Source organism: Amblyraja radiata, chromosome 17 (genome assembly GCF_010909765.2).
Source record: "Amblyraja radiata isolate CabotCenter1 chromosome 17, sAmbRad1.1.pri, whole genome shotgun sequence".
Lineage (NCBI taxonomy): Eukaryota > Metazoa > Chordata > Chondrichthyes > Rajiformes > Rajidae > Amblyraja > Amblyraja radiata.
In genome coordinates, this window is record NC_045972.1 from 10,403,471 (window position 1) to 10,422,011 (window position 18,541).

Sequence of the window (18,541 nt, forward strand, 5' to 3'; positions counted from 1 at the left end):
CATGTCCTCTGGATTCCCAAACGCTGGATAAAAAGCTCTGCACATTCACCCTATCAATTCCCCTCATGATTTTATAACCTCTATAAGATCATCCGTCCTATGCTCCAAGGTATAAAGTCTGAGCCTGCCCAGCCTCTCCCTATATATATATCTTCCCTGTCTGTAGAAAATCGAAATTTATCTCTTCAAGTCACTAAAAAGTGCAATATTCCCTATTTAAATGTTTAAAGTTTAGACATACAGCATGGAAACAGACCCTTTGACCCACTAAGGCCATGCCAATTACCCATTCTCACTAGTTCTATGATATCCCACTTTCTCACCCACTTCTGACAATTTTAGAGGACAATTAACCTACAAATGCCACACATCTTTGGAATATGGGAGGAAACCGATGCAGCGACGGGGAGAACGTGCAAACTCCACTCAGACAGCACTTGAGAGCAGGGTCGAACCCGGGTCTTTGGTGGTGAGGCAGCAGGTCTCCTAGCTGTGCCACTGTGCTGCCTTTATGTCTTCGTGCCTTTGTCTTTAATCAGAATTGGAAAGACAATTATTAACATGTTTGAAGGTAAATCAAGAGAAGGACAAGAAAGACTAGGGAATTTGAGACTGTGAACCTCATTTGAACCAAGCCATCATTGACTGAGGATTTGTGGAAAAATATTTCCTTGTTCAGTAATATGATCCCACACCTTAATGGGCAGAGTAACATTTAGCCTTTCTGTCTTTGATCAATCGAGTCAATTGCTAAAAATAATGTCCTCATATCTGTCTCTGTAGGTTGATTAGCAACAATGACCAACAGGGAATAAGCTGTTTGCACTTTCTACCTAAAGAAGTATTACTGGCCAACACAGATCGAGTACAGTACTAATAATTGATACCAATACCAGGAAATCTGACATTTATACCAGTCAGTTCCCAGCAACAGCACTTACTCTTTTTCAGTTGATAGTTGGAGGATTTGCTTGGTTTGCTCTTTGATCTTATTTCCTTGTTTTTCATTGGCTTGCCTGTTTAAAAAAAAATAAAAGCAAATCTGTTTAATTGTGAATACAGGAAAGGCAGAAAATATAATAGCCACAGTGAATGATGCAGTTGTAGAAAGGTCTCCTAGTCTGATAATATCAATATTGTCTCATTCTCTTTTAAATAATAATTTATATCCTGCATATTATGCCATTGTTCTCTATTTTTATATTAAAACTCAAGCATTCATTTTTTTCTTATAATTTTGTTAAAAAGAAACCTGAGGTTGAAACAAAATGAAATATATATTCAAATGCATTGTTTGTAATACGCTTGAGAGTATCTCTTATGACATTCATCGCAGTCAGGAATTTAATAACAAATATTTGTTCGTTTTTCCATTTACAGATGAGTATCATTAGCAAGTCCAGCAATCATTGCCCATGTCTAAATGTCCTTGAGCTCACATGAACTGACACAATCCTTGGATTATGATATTTCATATTATTGTGGGTAAGGGAGTCCTAGCACTTAGGCCCAGTATTGTTGAAGAAACAATGATTTGATTTCATATCATGAATGCAGATGCTTCTCTTCTCATGCACTATAGTAGCTTATTCTAATTGGCATAAACTCTGGGTCATATTGTGAAAACAGTATTACTACAGTGCATCTTGTGGATGACGCAGACAACCATTGTGTGCCAGTCAAGAGTGTTTGATTGTCATATGTCTCAGATAGAACAATGACATTCTTACTTGCAGCAACACAACAAAATATGTAAATGCAGTATGCTGTAAGCAATATAATATACGAGGAAAAAAAGTTTAGTGTACACACATATATATTTATCTATACTATTACTAAACCTCTCATCTTGACCACTTCTGGTCTGCGTTGTAATTAAATTTGCGTAAAAGCGCTACCCTATATCGCTGGGATTTTTTCGCCACCTTACTCACCATTCTCCTCTATTCCAAGACACCAAGTTTTCTTCCAATTGGTGAAAAATGAGAAAAGTTATGAAGGTTTAAAAAATCATGAAATGAGCAGATTGGTCTTCTCGCCAGTCAGTCACCATGAAGGTGACGCTCCTTCCGGCACCCGCTGGAGAATAAATCCCCGGAGGCGGGGCTGAGTAAATAAGCCATGCTGATTGAGTCCGCAAGAGTGGAGTCGGGAAAGCCGCTGTGTGGAGTTGGCTAAAAGCTTTGTGAAAGCCGCTGAGTGAAAAAGCCGTGTGAAAGCCGAAAGCTCTGTGAAAGTTGCTGTGTGGTCGGGAGGTGCTGTGTGGTGCCGCGGCTGGTGGACGCTGCGTGAAGTCCCTTCCTCCCCACACACACCCTTCCCCTTTCCCCCTTCCCCCCACACACCCCCCACACACTCACCCCCCTTACCCCTCCCCGTTCTTCCCCCCTTACCACCCCACACCATCCCGCCCCCTTCCCCCCCACACCACCCCCTTCCCCCTCATACACTCACACACATATGTACGCATAAAAAACAAATAGTACAAAAAGAAAGAAACAATGCCCCCAAGTCTATGTAGTTCAGAGATTATTTATAGATTGTAGTGTTTAATAGCCTGATGGCTGTAACAAAGTGAAAGTTCCTGAACAGCTTCAGTGGTGAAGGGATGGTCATTTAGGATGGCCAAGTGTGTACCAAATAAACGGACTGCTTCACCCTGTGTGGTCTTAATGTCTGTGGATGCCTAGAGCTGCACTCATCTAATCAAATGATGAGTTTTCCATCACATTTGTAACTTAGTGATGGGCAGATTTTGTGGATCGGTAGATGAGTAATTTATTATAGGACACCTTCTTCCTGATATATCCATAACATGTGTGATGCTGGCCCACAGGAAGCTTCTGGTTGTTGGTTATCCCCAAGAATTTGACTTCGGGAAATTCCGTAAACAATGCCTTGAACCTCACAATAGTAGGGGAGAGTCGGTGAGTTGAAAATAATACAGGTTTGGATTCCTCCTGTACATTGTTAGTTTTATATGTTTCTAGGAGTGTGGAAAAACTACATATGATAGCAAATGAATGAATGAATAGGTTTATTGGCCAAGTATTCACATACAAGGAATTTACCTTGGTGCTCCGCCCACAAGTGACATGACATACAGTGACAGTTAAGAATGATACATAAAACATTAAACATTAATAATAAAACATTATTAATTAAACATTTGAAATGTTGCAGAATATTAAGCCGTCCGATACTTTAAAAATGTGTGTATTAAACACTAATGAAAATATTAAAAGGTACTTACTTTTGGTCCTTTACCCACTGATTAACATTTGCCACAACGAGTTCACTTTCTCGATGTAATCGTGTACTGTCTGATCTTGCACCATGCAAAGACTTTCGTAATGTATCAAGCTAAAACAACACAATGCAAAAATATAGGTTAGAGTTAGAACAAACTGACTGCAAAATATTTGAACCTCAAACATCATGAAATATCGAATATCCAGTTATGTTCAATCCCGCAATATGCTGTGTTATAAAGGCTATAGGCTGGTTTTCGTGTCTAATCCTTCATGTATTGAGTTTCAATTCAACCATGCTGCTATATGAAAAAAATAGTGAAGCGCAAGCCAAGGAATTGACAAGTAGATAGACTCAAAATGCTGGAGTAACTCAGCTGGACAGGCAGCATCTGTGGAGGGAAGGAATGGGTGACATTTCGGGTCGAGACCCTTCTTTAGACTGATGTCAGTGGAGTGGGTGTTACAGAGATGAAATGTAGTCGGAGACAGTAAGACTGGTGGGAGAACTGGGAAGTGTGAGGGGATGGAGAGATAAGGAAAGCAAGGGCTACTTGAAGTTAGAGAAGTCAATGTTCATACCGCTGCGGTGTGAGCTACCCAAGCAAAATATGAGATGCTGTTCATCCAAGGACAGAAAGGTCAGTGTGGGAAATGGGAGGGGGAGTTAAAGTGTTGAGCAACTGGGAGATCAGGTGGATAAGCGGACTGAGCGGAGGTGTTCAGCGAAACGCTCGCCGAGCCTGCGCTTGGTCTCGACGATATACCTGGAACAGCGGATACAGTTGATGAGGTTGGAGGAGGTGCAAGTGAACCTCTGCCTCATTTGAAAAGACGGTTGGGTCCTTGGACGGAGTCGAGGAGGGAGGTAAAGGGACAGGTGTTGCATATGCTGCGGTTGCAGGGGAAAGTACCTTGGGAGGGGGTGGTTTGGGTGGGAAGGGACGAGTTGACAAGGGAGTTGCGGAAGGAACGGTCTCTGCGGAAAGCGGAAAGGGGTGTAGATGGGAAGATGTGACTAATAGTGGGATCCCTTGGAGGTGGTGAAAATGTCGAAAGATTATGTGCTGTATGCGATGGCTGATGGGGCAGAAGGTGAGGACTAGGGGGACTCTGTCCTTGTTACGAATGGGGGGAGGGGGAGCAAGAGTGGTGCTGTGGAATATCGAGGAAACCCTAGTGAGGGCCTCATCTATAATGGAAGAGGGGGACCCCCATCCCTGAAAGGTTCATCTGTCTGCAATTGCTTCAGGCATCAACCTTTCATTAAGTCCTGAATCTTTGATTGGCTTTGGCGCAATCAACCTCAGTTCTCCCACCTCCATCTTCCCTTTCTCCTCAGCATTTGCAAAGTCCTGGTTCATTCAGCCACACCTCTCCCATCAATCAGGCTGCAGTGAACCTTGAAGTATGATGCCACACACATTAATCTCTCCCCAACCCTCCCCCACAACTTCACGGTAAAGGGCATGAAGGAAAGTGTTGAGTGTTAGTATGCCTGTACAAACTGCACCTAATATCATGTGCGGCAACTTCTAGGCCAAGCAGCTTTATTTAAATAGCTCACAAACAATATGAAAATCAAATAAGGCAATCATAGATTGCAGCAAATAGAACAAGTGCACTGGAATTCTTAATGGTAAGTCACGTCGTATTATTGTAAAAACATAATGTACCTACATAACTTTTCTATGTGGTACAAACATCTTTTCAGAAATGGTGTGGAATTAAAAGACTGGATTCTGTCTATTCACCAAAGGTTCAATGTTCCCATTCATATTAAAGAGACAATCTTGACCCAAAATGTCACCCATTTCCTTCTCTCAAGAGATGTTGCTTGTCCCGCCGAGATACTCCAGCATTTTGTGTCTACCCATGATTTAACAGAACGTTTACTGTCCATAAAGGAAATCAACCAACATTTCCACAGACATTTATTAATAAAAGACACATTTGTCTAAATTTTCCATTGTACTTAGTTACCCAACTAAATATTTCAATATCAAGAATATGTACTAGAAGAGAACATGATAGAAATAAGGTCGAAAAAAAACTCTCTAGTGTCATGAAATGTTATAGCAGCGCATTTGGAAAACAGTGATGGGATCGGTTAAAGTCAGCATGGATTTATGAAGGGGAAATCATGCTTGACTAATCTTCAGGAATTTTTTGAGGATGTACCAAATAGAATGGACAAGAGAGAGCCAGTGGATGTGGTCTATCTGGACTTTCAAAAAGCCTTTGACAAGGTCCCACACAAGAGATTAGCGTGCAAAATTAGAGCACATGGTAGAGAGCTGGTTAGCAGACAGGAAACAAAGAGTAGGAATTAGCAGGTCCTTTTCAGAATGGCAGGCAGTGACTAGCAGGGTGCCACTAGGCTCAGTGCTGGGATGCCAGTTATTTGCAATATATATTAACGATTTAGATGAGGGAATTTAATGTAACATCTCCAAGTTTGCAGATGACACAAAGTTGGGTGGCAGTGTGAGCTGCGAGGAGGATGTTATGAGGCTGCAGGGTGACTTGGATAGGTTGGGTGAGTGGGCAGATGCATGCCAGATGCAGTATAATGTGGATAAATGTGAGGTTATCCACTTTGGTGGCAAGACCAGGAAGGCAGATTATTATCTGAATGGTGTCAAATTAGGAAAAGGGGAGATGCAACGAGACCTGGGTGTCCGAGTACATCAGTCACTGAAAGTAGTAGTGCAGGTACAGCAGGCAATGAAGAAAGCTAATGGCATGTTGGTCTTCTTAACGAGAGGATTTGTGTTTAGGAGCAAGGAGGTCCTACTGTCATTGTCCAGGGCCCAGGTGAGACCACCCCTGGAATATTGTGTGCAGTTTTGGTCTCCTAATTTGAGGAAGGACATTCTTGCTATTGAGTGATTGCAGCGTAGGTTCACCAGGTTAATCCCTGGGATGGCGGTACTGACATATGATGGAAGAATGGGTCGACTGGGCTTGTATTCACTGGAGAGGGGATCTTATAGAAACATATCAAATTATTTAGAGATTGGACAGGCTAGTGCAGGAAAAATGCTCCCTATGTTGGGGTAGTCGAGAAATGGGGATCACAGTTGAAGAATAATGGGTGGGCTATATAGGACTGAGATGAGGAAAAACTTTTTCACCCAGAGAGTTGTGAATCTGTGGAATTCTCTGCCACAGAAGACAATGGATGCCAATTCACTTGATATTTGATTTAGATATAGCTCTTAGGGCTAACGGAAGCAGGAACGGGGTACTGATTTTGGATGATCATGATATTGAATGGCGGTGTTGGCTCGAAGGGCCGAATGGCCTACTCCTGCTATTGTCTGTTTCTATGAATTGTAATACATAGTTGAAGTACAGACTAACACACTTTTGAACATCAATTTAGAGTGTGACTGTGTAGTTATGAGGTGGTGTAATGAACATTGCATTCTTAGCTATTGCAGATGGCAGGCTTTATGAAGACCGTCATGGCTGACAACAACCTGAAGTCACTTTTTGTCCAGCTGATGCAGATGTTCTTGAGTGTCAAAGAAGACACAGGCAGCAAAGGAATGCAGTGGATTATTTTCTCATGCAGTGAAAATTAGATTGTGCTGTCGTCTATATATTTTTATAAGGTTAACTATAATACATTTAGAAAAAAACAAAATGGCTTTTCAGATGAATTGTATTTATGGAATTTTGCTTAATTCAACTGACATAATTTAATTAAGTTAGTTAAAACAAAAACTAGTTGGTTTAGCTAGATTGTTCTTTAACTGTGGGTACTAAAGAGGAATATTAGTCACATAAGACATAATTATTACTCTTTGAATGGTTGTCTCCTTCAGATACAACATGGCCCAAAGACCAGGCACTTGCAGTTTTATGTTTAAAAGCACAACCACATTTTTTTTACAAGAGACACACAGCTCCATCACTCCTCCAGCTACTTGGTTTTGCTCCTAACCTGTTTAGAAGTGATGCAGAAAACATAGGTAATTTAGTTTTATAATTATGCAATGACTGGAAAAATGCAATGACGAAAAAAAAGACACACATTCATCTTGGTGTTCTATTTATATCAGAAAGAGAGGAATTAATTTTAATAGATGAGAAAAGAAAAATCTAAGATTTTAAAGAGGATCTGGAGGAATGTTCTCCTGGCAATATGAAGCCTACCAAAATTTTCCCTCTAGAGCACTATTATTTCTTATTCTTTGAAATACTTTTATTGTACTCAGTCATTATCCTCAAGGGTGCCAGTGTGATGTAGCTATTAGAGCCGCTGCCTCACAGCACCAGAGATCTGGGTTCAATCCTGATGTCAGATGCTGTCTGTGTGGAGTTTGCACGTTCTTCCTGTGCCCACAGGGGTTTCCTCCTGCAGCCCAAAGACTAAAGTACGGTAATTGACCTTTGTAAATTGCCCCTGGTGTGTGGGTGAACGGTAGAATCCGGGGAGAGTTGTTGAGAATGGGGGGAGAATAAAAACAGGTTTGAGGTAGGACTATTGTAAATGATTTTGGTCATTGTGGACCCGATGGGCTGTAAATCTATTTCCATGTGTTTTGTCTTTGACAATATGTGAAGGAACAGACTTCAAGTAAATAACAAAAATGCAGGTATTACAAGGGCCCTTTCTTACATACTGGAAAATACATAATGTGTAGGAAGGAACTGCAGATGCTGGTTTAAACCAAAGAGCTGGAGTAACTCAGTGGGACAGGCATCGACCAAAAACCTCACCCATTCCTTTTCTCCAGAGAAGCTGCCTGTCCCGCTGAGTTACTCCAGCTTTGTGTCTATCCCCAAAAAAACATAAGTTGTCTTCAAATGTTCTAAAAGCATTACTTCACTTTCATAAAACATTAATTAGTTCAAATATCTTAGGCATTATAAGGTAATAGGACAATATAAAACATTAATATCACCATAGGTATGCAGATACCTTTAATACAGTAGTCCAACACTGCAACAGCTCGAGGGGAAGTGATATACTTCTCAACCACCTCTCTATTGGCAGTGTTGTGAGAGAGCGGCTGGTTTTTACTGTGAGCCAATATTGGTTGAGCTAGAATATGGAGGTTGGGAGCAAGGTTGCAGTGAACAAGAGGGATGGAGTCGTGACTTATCTCCCCTATTTGTAGCTGGCTTGGCTTTAACAATAAAAATATGTACATGGATGAATACGTCTGTACACATTCCTGCTCTCGTGGAGGCATTTCAAACCTTTTGATGCTATTTAAAACATCTGTGAATATTTGAGGGGTTCTGGGCTGCACCTCAGACATACGATTAAAAAGCATGGGATAATGAGGACTGTATTTAAGTACATCAACATCCAAATAACAAGTTTACAAACAATAACCTTCATTTTTAAAGATACAAATCTATCTATTAAGATTCCACTACTAAATTTTTTTACCAGAAATCATGAGGAATAATCTGGAATAGAACAGTACCTCTTCATCCTTGCAGCGGTACCTCTCTCGAAGTGAGGCCAATTCTACTTTCATTATCACTAACTCTTCATCCTTGCTTGTAAGCTCCTTCATGGATTCGTGGGTCTTTCTTTGTGACAACATCACCTGGCTGCTGAGTTCCATTAATCGATTCTCATACATATGTGCCTGCAGTACAAGAAAGATCTTTTACTTAGATTATCTTTGTATTGCAATGTAGTCCGTTTTATCACAATTTTGCTCAATGTGACAAGCATTGTCTTGCATTTTTTCCATGCTTTTAATCACCGACTGTGCATAACATAACTATTTATTAAGGTGCCTTTGTGATATTTTCCATTTTCTGACTAAATAAGCAGCAAGGTGATTCTTTTTCTCAGGCCACGTACACAGGTCTGTATTTGGTTGTTAGGAAAAGATTCATACGACCTCTTCACGTAATGGGAAAGCTTCATCTACTGCATCGCTACTCTTTCACAGACTTCAAGTTTGGGTGGACTGTCAGAACCTTTTCCGAGGGTTGAAATGTCAAAAAACAGAGGGCATAGCTTTATGACCAAAGGGGAAAGTTTAATGGAATGGCAGATATGATGGCAATGTTCAAGAGTGGACACATGTTCAGGAAGGGAATAGAGCGATGAAGACTGTCAGGATGATGGGATTAGTTAGATTGGCATCATGGTCGGCTCAGACATGAGGGGCCACATGGTCTGTTTTTGTGCTGTGCTCTTTTATGGCTAGGCTTCAGCAATCCTCTAGGATAGAGAATTCTGAGATTCACCATCCCCTGAGTGAGGAAATTTATGATTAAACGGCCTTTTCCTTATTTTGAGGCTGACTAGATTATTACTCTCAAGACTCGTATTAGCCAGAAAAAAAAAAAGTTAACCCTCTAAGAATTTTGAATGTCTTAATGAGGTCACCTCTCATTCTTCTAAACTGTAAACTCTACACAGAGTACAGACATAGACTGTCATGTCAAGAGGTCAAGAGAGTTTATTGTCATGTGTCCCAGATAGGACAATGAAATTCTTGCTTTAGTATATAGTAGGCATGAATACAGAACAGATCAGTGTGGCCATATACCATTATATAAATATATACGCACATCAATAAATAAGCAGATAAAGTGCAAATAAACCGATAATGGTCTATTAATGTTCAGAGATTTGTTTCAGTTGAGTTGATGGCTGTGGGGAAGTAACTATTTCTGAACCTGGACGTTGCAGTCTTCAGGCTCCTGTACCTTCTACCTGAAGGTAGCGGGGAGATGGGTGTGTGGCCAGGATGGTGTGTAGCAGACTGTACGGTTTCTCCTCAAATAAACTAAAAACTAGCCAGCTTAGGAACAATCTGCTGATTTAAGAATGGTCTGGAACTAGTACTTGGGTGGAACTTGATTAAATGGACTGGAACTTGGGTGATGAGGAAAATATCCCTCCTTTTGGGGAAGAGGAGAAAGGACTTGTCCATTCATGTGCAAACCTGACTCAAGATTGCTGTTGCTTTTAGAGCCACTAATCTGACTGAAGAAATTCCAACAACACCATAGCAAGGATGGTCACCAAAAGTAGTGGTATGGTCTTGTGAGGCAGAAATGGCCTGAAAATCAGTCGGAAGGTATACATTAACTGGGTCTTGAATAGGAAACCCTCAATGGCCTTTAGATAGACATGGGGGAGAAGCTGCAACATCAACGTATTGCGCAGTGGGGTAGTCTGAATCTTTATTCTCTATGGTATTGACTTTCATACAGTCCCTGGCAAGCTTCAGAAATGGGAGCACATGGAAGCACAAATTCAAGCAGATTTGGAATATAAATTCTTGACAGTGGTACTCAATGGGCATTTATGCCATTTATTTAATTATTATAAGTTTAATTACCTGCAAGGTAATTAAAACAAGAAATTTACATTCTATTCAGTAGAATAGTCTTACAAAATGTGTAGTATCACCTGCATGAAATGACTGAAAAATGTACTTTGAATAGCTTAAATCTACACCATTTGTTTACTGAGATGAAGCATCAGCAAATGACCTTTCTATTTGAAATGCAAAGGAAAATCAATGGAAAACAGCTTAATGCAGAAACTAATACAAGTTTAATTTGCAAAGCATTTTTAATTAAGCATCTGCTGATTAAGCATGCCCAATGTGTGAATATGGGGAGATGAGATTACATTAATATTGGCTGCTGTTATATTAGTGCTATATCCAGGTTAATCCTTAAGCAATCACTCTGTCACTTGGTTTATAAAAAAAACTCATCATTTTCTTACATTTAATCAGTACCGAGGATGACCTTAGCAAAATTCATTGGTTTTGGAAAAAAATTAATTATTTCTTTCTGTTTTTCACCTGCTACTATCTCTGAGGGCTCTCAATATAATTACATTTGTACCGTATTAGAGAAATAGTATAATGTTGTTTTTATTCCAAATCTCATTGGGTTAATGAATTGATGTCTATTGTTTAAGACTCATGTTGGGTCTGGACTGTAAAACGTGGGGCTTATGTAGAGTTTACCTCACGTTCTCTTGTTTATCAAATAAGTGCCAGCCTATTGCAGTGCTGCGTAGGGATGATGATTAGACGGACTAATACATGGTAATATGTAAAGTATAGAGTGAAACTATAGAAACACGAGTTGTAAAAGGAATTCTGATGAAATAATTCACCTGGGAATTTTTCAGCAGTATGTTGATAAGTGCTTGAAGAATTTCAATCCTAAGATTTTTTTGAGCAGGTATTCTGCAATTAGTTATCTTGCGGTTTGCAACTTTTATGTGAAGATTTTATTCTAACAATTATATGGACAAAATTAATCATCATGCAAAATTATCTTTTATATGTAAAATGTAATTTTAAAATAGTATAGTGTTATTAAATATACCAGTGGAGAAAGGAAATACAACTCCTGTATGAAATATACATTGCTCTGATCTTTTTATAAACCCAAACATTTGATGTCAGGCTTGCTACTGCTGAAATGCTATGTGTGACAAAACAGAATGCTGATGTGTAAATTTACACAAATAACAACCTGCTCATGTCATTACAAAGTAATTGTTGGACCTAGAATCAAACACCAGATAAATAAATTCAGGGCAAAGCATATATATGAAGAAAAACGGGTGAGAAAAATATTCATCTACAGTTCTGAACTGTACCTAATTACTTATCTGCACTTTGAAGTCAGATGAAGCCTCTCTTCCCTTACCTCCTCCTCTGCTCGCCGATTCAGTTCTTGCATTTTTCTCAGTTCATTCTGCAATCTGTTCATCCGCTCCTCATATGTTGCACTTACGTCTGTCAGCTGCATAGTCCTCTGTTGACTACATGCAATATCATTTTTCAGGCTTGCTATCTCTCGACTCTTCTCACTTAACTGAAAATGAAAACACAGTTAGCAGTTCCATATCTGAGAAGACAATGAATCATGGATCTACACAGCATGGGAACAGAGCCTTTGATCCAACTTGTCCATGCTGACCAAGTTCCAGAATTGAGCTTGTCCCACGTGCCTGCACCAGGCTCGTGGAAGGAGGGTGACAAATTGCCATGCTAATACAGCAATTATTTTCATTAGCAGTTATGCAGCAATCTCACGCACCACTTCATTTTAGTCCACTTTTATTTGTCATTGTTACTTTTCGATCTTAGATTCTCCTTTGCTAGGCTCAATTTGTCAAAGGATACGACAAGTAAGGCCATTAAAAGTCCACATGTGTAAAGGGCCTGTCCCACTTACGCGATTTTTTTGGCGACTTGCCGGCACCCATCATAGTCGCAGCAGGTCGCCGAAATGTTGAAAATCCAGTGGCGACCAGACAAAGGTACAACTCTTTGGGCAACTACTCACGACCATACAGGCGTCACCCCGCGACATGTCGTAATGACGTAAGTGGGACAAGCCTTAAAACTCACCAAAATAAAGTCTTATGCCCCTGTTCCACTTAGGAAACCTGAACGGAAACCTCTGGTGACCTTGCGCACCCCCACCCAAGGTTTCCATGAGTCGCCAGAGGTTTAGGTCACTAGCCTGGAAAGCCTCAACCCAAACCGTCCACACACCCACAAACGTCCACACACCCACAAACGTCCACACACCCACAAACGTCCACACACCCACAAACGTCCACACACCCACAAACGTCCACACACCCACAAACGTCCACACACCCACAAACGTCCACACACCCACAAACGTCCACACACCCACAAACGTCCACACACCCACAAACGTCCACACACCCACAAACGTCCACACACCCACAAACGTCCACACACCCACAAACGGCCACACACGCGCACACACACACACACACACACACACACACACACACACACACACACACACACACACACACACACACACACACACACACACACACACACACACACACACACACACACACACACACACACACACACACACACACACACACACACACACACTGCGAAGGTGGGGGCCAGGGACACTGGAGGAGCGCTGTCTGTGCGATGAAGAGGAAGGTAGACGGCTGCCACAGAGCACAGTAAGTCCTTTAGAGAGCGCGAGAGGGAGGGAGAGAAGGGGGGAGAGAAGGGGGGAAAGGAGTGCAGACAGTTTTAAGAAGTTTAATAAAGTTAGTGGGCATTTTACCTTCCAGCGGATCTTCTAGGTGCTGAAAACTTCAATGAGCCAATCAAAATGGCCGGTCAGTGAAGGAGATGGCCTTCGACTGCCTGTAAGTAAATAGCGACCCCACTCCACTGGCTTCGACCAAACGGCAACCTATTTTTAGTCGAGGCCAGTTTTGTTTTTTTTGTAATAATCGCAGGAACATAGATGAAGCCTCGACCACGCGGAAACCACTTTCCATCATTAGGGAGAGCGACCAAAACCTCCAGGAACCTCACGGAAACCTTGGCTGGGGGGCAAGGTCTCCAGAGGTTTCCATTCAGGTTTCCTAAGTGGGACAGGGGCATAAAAGAGCAAAATGAATCATTTTCCCCATTGCTGCCAAGAACCTCTTCATGACTCACAGAAAGAATCCAGATTGTCAACAAATCTTTCACCTTATTTTATAATAGATTAATGCACCAATCTAATTATATACTGCTCTCACATATCACACACCTTTTACAGTTTATGCAAATGGAACATATTAATGGGAGTTTTTTAATGTACATTTTCTAAACTATACAAATGATATTGTGGGGTAGAGTCGTGGCCCTGGATTTTTATAAAACTCATGCATTGTCGACAAGTCGGTGATGCGATTTCCAAGAAGGTAAGGCATTCAGAAAACCAATGAAGGCACTGCTACATTGAAACTTAGCAAGACATGAAGGTACGGGCTAGTTTCCATTTGCAAGTAACAAACCTGTTCCACGTTTTCTTTCTGGGTGCCCTGACATGCTGTTAGCTCCAGTCTGAGCTCATGGATGAGTTTGTTTGCTGACAGCAGCTCATGTTTAGTTTTTTGTACCTGTTCCTGGACCACATCCAACTGTGACTTGTGCCTGGCAAATGTATCCTCGTGCCGACTCACCTGTGGAATGACAATGTCAGCTTTAGAAAGTAAAACAGGCAAGTTACAACACTGACAGATTTTTTCTCTAATAGAGAGAAGCAGCATGTTGCTGTCTGCACTTGTCATTAAGGAGATGGTAAACTGACAGGCCTTGTTGTGGTGTCTAAAAATGTAATCTAGTTTCTGTGAGCAATAAAATTATATCAGTTATCAGGAAATTTCCACTTGATTTGCAACATCTGAGATTTATTACTGGTTCCGTATACGGGTCTTATAGAAATATAACATTCTTAAGGGATTGGACAGGATATATACAGGAACAATGTTCCCGATGTTTGGGGAGTTCAGAACCAGGGGTCACAGTTTAAGAATAAGGGGTAGGCTATTTAGGACTGAGATGTGGAAAAACTTTTTCACCCAGAGCTGTGAATCTGTAGAATTCTCTGCCACAGAAGTCAGTGGAGCCCAACATCTCCAAGTTTGCGGATGACACAAAGTTGGATGGCAGTGTGAGCTACCAGGAGGATGCTATGAGGCTGCAAGGTGACTTGGATAGGTTGGGTGAGTGGGTAGATGCATGACAGATGCAGTATAATGTGGACAAATGTGAGGTTATCCACTTTGATGGCAAGAACAAGAAGGCTGATCATTATCTGAATGGTGTCAGATTAGGAAAAGGGGAGGTGCAACGAGACCTGGGTGTGCTTGTACATCAGTCACTGAAAGTAAACATGCAGGTACAGCAGGCAGTGAAGAAAGCCAATGGCACGGCACGTTGGCCTTCATAGCGAGAGGATTTGAGTATAGGAGCAAGGAGGTCCTACTGCAGTTGTACAGGGTCCTGGTGAGACCACACCTGGCGTATTGTGTGCAGTTTTGGTCTCATAATTTGTGGAAGGACATTCTTGCTATTGAGGGAGTGTAGCATCATAGGTTCATCATGTTAATTGCCAGGATGGCCGGGACTGACAAATGATGATAGAATGGATCGACTGAGCTTATATTCACTAGAATTTAGGATGAGAGGGGATCTTATAGAAAAATATAAAATCCTTAAGGGATTGGACAGGCTAGATGCAAGAAAAATGGGAGGTTATCCACTTTGGCAGCAAAAACAGGAAGGCAGATTATTATCTAAATGGTGTCATTTTGGGAAAAGGGGAAGTACAATGGGATCTGGGGGTCCTTGTTCATCAGTCAGTTTTGGTCCCCTAATTCTTGTTATTGAAGGAGTGCAGCGTAGGTTTACAAGGTTAATTCCCGGGAATGGCGGGACTGTCATATGCTGAGAGAATGAAGTGGCTGGGCTTGTATACTCTGGAATTTAGAAGGAAGATATTTATTGAATATTAGAAGGAACATATTTATTGAAACACATAAGATTATAAAGAGTTTGGACACGCAAGAGGCAGGAAACATGTTCCCGATGTTGGGGGAGTCCAGAACCAGGGGCCACAGTTTAAGACTAAGGGGTAAGCCATTTAGAACGGAGATGAGGAAACACTTTTTCACACAGAGAGTTGTGAGTATGTGGAATTCCCTGCCTCAGAGGGCGGTGGAGGCCGGTTCTTTGGATATTTTCAAGAGAGAGCTAGATACGGCTCTTAAAGATAGCAGAGTCAGGGGATATAGGTTGTGAATCTGTGGAATTCTCTGCCACAGAAGGCAGTGGAGGCCTTCAATAGATGTTTTCAAGAGAGAGTTAGATATATCTTTTAGGGGTAATGGAATCAAGGAATATGAGGAGAAAGCAGGAACAGGGTATTGATTTTGGATGATCAGCCATGATCATATTGATTGGCGGTGCTGACTCAAAGGGCCTACTCCTGCACTTATTTTCTATTTTTCGATGTTTAATTCACTGGATGTATTCAAGAGAGTTAGATATATAGATCTTAGGGCTAACGGAATCAAGGGCAACGCTGGAGACCTTGGTTCGATCCCGATGCTGTCTGTATGGAGTTTGTACGTTCTCCCCGTGACCGTGTGGGTTTTGTCCGAGATCTTCGGTTTCCTCCCGCACTCCAAAGATGTACAGGTATGTAGGTTAATTGGCTTGTTGTAAATGTAAAATTGTCCCTCGTGTGTGTAGGATAGTGTTAGTGTACAGGGATTGCTGGTTTTCAAGATCAATATAATTGTACTTGGGCAAAAAGTAGTCATTGATTTTTGTTATTACGCTGGTTTGACCTACCCCATGCACAGGTACTTAACTTTTACCGGCATTTTCACTTAGCCCCTTCACAGGATTTTTTTCTGGATTTAAAATTAGGAGTAAGGGTAGGACTTTTGGTCCATATGCCAGTGTTCCACTGCAGAGCTCAATAGTGAATCCAGCAGCAGAATACGTTAGACATAGCAGCAAGCCAGCTGTGGCTCGACCTGCAGTTCCAAATGTACACAGAAGACCAAGACATTCTGAGGCCCAATTGCATGACTGCCTACATTCCCTATCGAACTGTCGGTGGTTAGTCAGTTTGATTCAATCCATGAAATTAACTTGCTAATGGCCATTTTGGAGTTTGGAGACCCATCTCATTTCTGAGATTCAAACGTATTTTGGGATTGATTAGAGGTAGCTTTCATCCAAATGTCAACATCTAGCTTATCTGAAAGTTTCGATACATACATTGGACAAATATTTCACATTGATGGGGGCAAACTTTGGAATATAAAATAAATTTAAGAAAAAGAATGAAAGTTGGATTAACCCTGTAATGTCCATCGCTTGCGTTTCCTTTATGTATCACATAGACAACGATTAATAATTTATTATAGCACGTTTCAATAATACTACAATATATAGGTATGTTGCAAAGCCTACCTGAAGCGTCGCTGAAAATCTGTCGCTGCGGGTGTGCGCTATTTTGGCGCCGTTTAGAGGGGGGCGGGTTTAAAACGCTGGAAGACCCCGTCGCAAAAGCTATTATTAGTTTTAAAGGCCTCGTATAATAGTTATAGTAGTTTAAAAATCAATCTCTAAACCCGCGACCACCGGCAGCTGTCAGGGTCGCATAGAGCAAATAATAGAAGGTATGCTGCTTATTTTTACATTAAAAAGGGCTTCTTAAGATCTCTTTATACAAAGTTTAATGTTGCGAGTAGCTCATTTTGGGCCCATTATAACCCGCAGTATTTTTCTGGGCATTTGAGGGCACAAATCTAGCGCAATGTGAACGTTCTAAACCAGCGCGTTCACAGGATCCCACTAGAAAGCTGATTTAAAATGGACTTTAATTTACAGCAATTGAACACTAAATTCCTTCCATTTGCCCTGTAAATTAATGTAAATGAGATTTAAAAATCATGTTTTATTGTGAATTATTTTTGATTATTATTTGGACACTTAGGCTATTTAAAAATGTTAATCATTTATTAAGAAATGGATAGATGTTTAGATCTAGTAATTGAAGTTTGAAATTAGCTACACTTGGGTAACTAACTAATTATATGCTTTAATTTCAGGTCATCCAAGTAAGATTATTTTATATTTGTTTCAGAATGGTTCAATCTACGATAACTGAAAATTTCATTCAGTTCTCTTAATTTTTAAGAAGGTTATGGGCTTTTGACTGTCCACGATCACAGCTTTTTTGTTATGTCCATAGAAAATCAATAGGGAACAAGTTGCTAATTTCCGGGTATGAAAATGGCCATAACTTTTTAAATACTTGAGATATGAAAGTGAATTAGGTGTCAAATTAAACTTCTTTTTATGCTTTATCTGATGGGAAATTACAGACTTGATTTTTTAAATCTCAAAATTTTGTAACATTGCTACAATATACAGTATCACTGACACAACGGTGTAATAATGCTGACTTACCTCTTCAACATAATATTTGTTCTGTTTGTGAGATGACAAAAGATTTTTTTGGGCAAGTTGCAACTCTGATTCACTGTTTTTATGTTTGTTAAACAGAGCTTGATGCTTCTTCTGCAAGTGTGCTAAACTATCTTCAAGACTCAAAATATGATCCTCCTTCTGCCTCAGCTGGAACAGAAAGAATTGAATGATCAATTTAGCAGTCGCGTTTTGTTGCTTCTTGTTACTCTTCTCACAAATATTCCCAATTAAAATATTTATGATTAATCAAACTGCAGATAAGCCTTTCAGAGCCATCCTAATCCAGCTATTTTGAAAAATACATTAAACTTATGGATATCTATAATGTTAGGGATATTGTGAATTTTTAATTTATTGATATCTCCACTTGGGTAAATTCTATGAATTTGGGTAAAAGATAAACCTAAAACTTAGTGGCTGCACAGCTCCTGACACTCACTCTGTCACTCTTCTGTTCAACAATATGGTGCCTTGAGC

At 40.6% G+C, this 18,541-nt stretch overlaps 1 protein-coding gene across 3 annotated transcripts in view; it reads right to left on the bottom strand.

Moving 5' to 3' along the window:
- The window catches only part of pmfbp1 (polyamine modulated factor 1 binding protein 1), a 578,164-nt gene that overhangs the window by 55,910 nt on the left and 503,713 nt on the right, over positions 1 to 18,541 (bottom strand). For all 3 annotated transcript variants that reach the window (XM_033035745.1, XM_033035744.1, XM_033035743.1), the window contains 6 exons: positions 18,044 to 18,211; positions 14,068 to 14,235; positions 11,919 to 12,086; positions 8,699 to 8,866; positions 3,254 to 3,363; positions 942 to 1,016 (listed from right to left, as the gene is read on the bottom strand). In XM_033035745.1, coding sequence (XP_032891636.1) covers positions 942 to 1,016; positions 3,254 to 3,363; positions 8,699 to 8,866; positions 11,919 to 12,086; positions 14,068 to 14,235; positions 18,044 to 18,211 — 857 coding nt within the window. The remainder of the gene's footprint in view (positions 1 to 941; positions 1,017 to 3,253; positions 3,364 to 8,698; positions 8,867 to 11,918; positions 12,087 to 14,067; positions 14,236 to 18,043; positions 18,212 to 18,541) is intronic.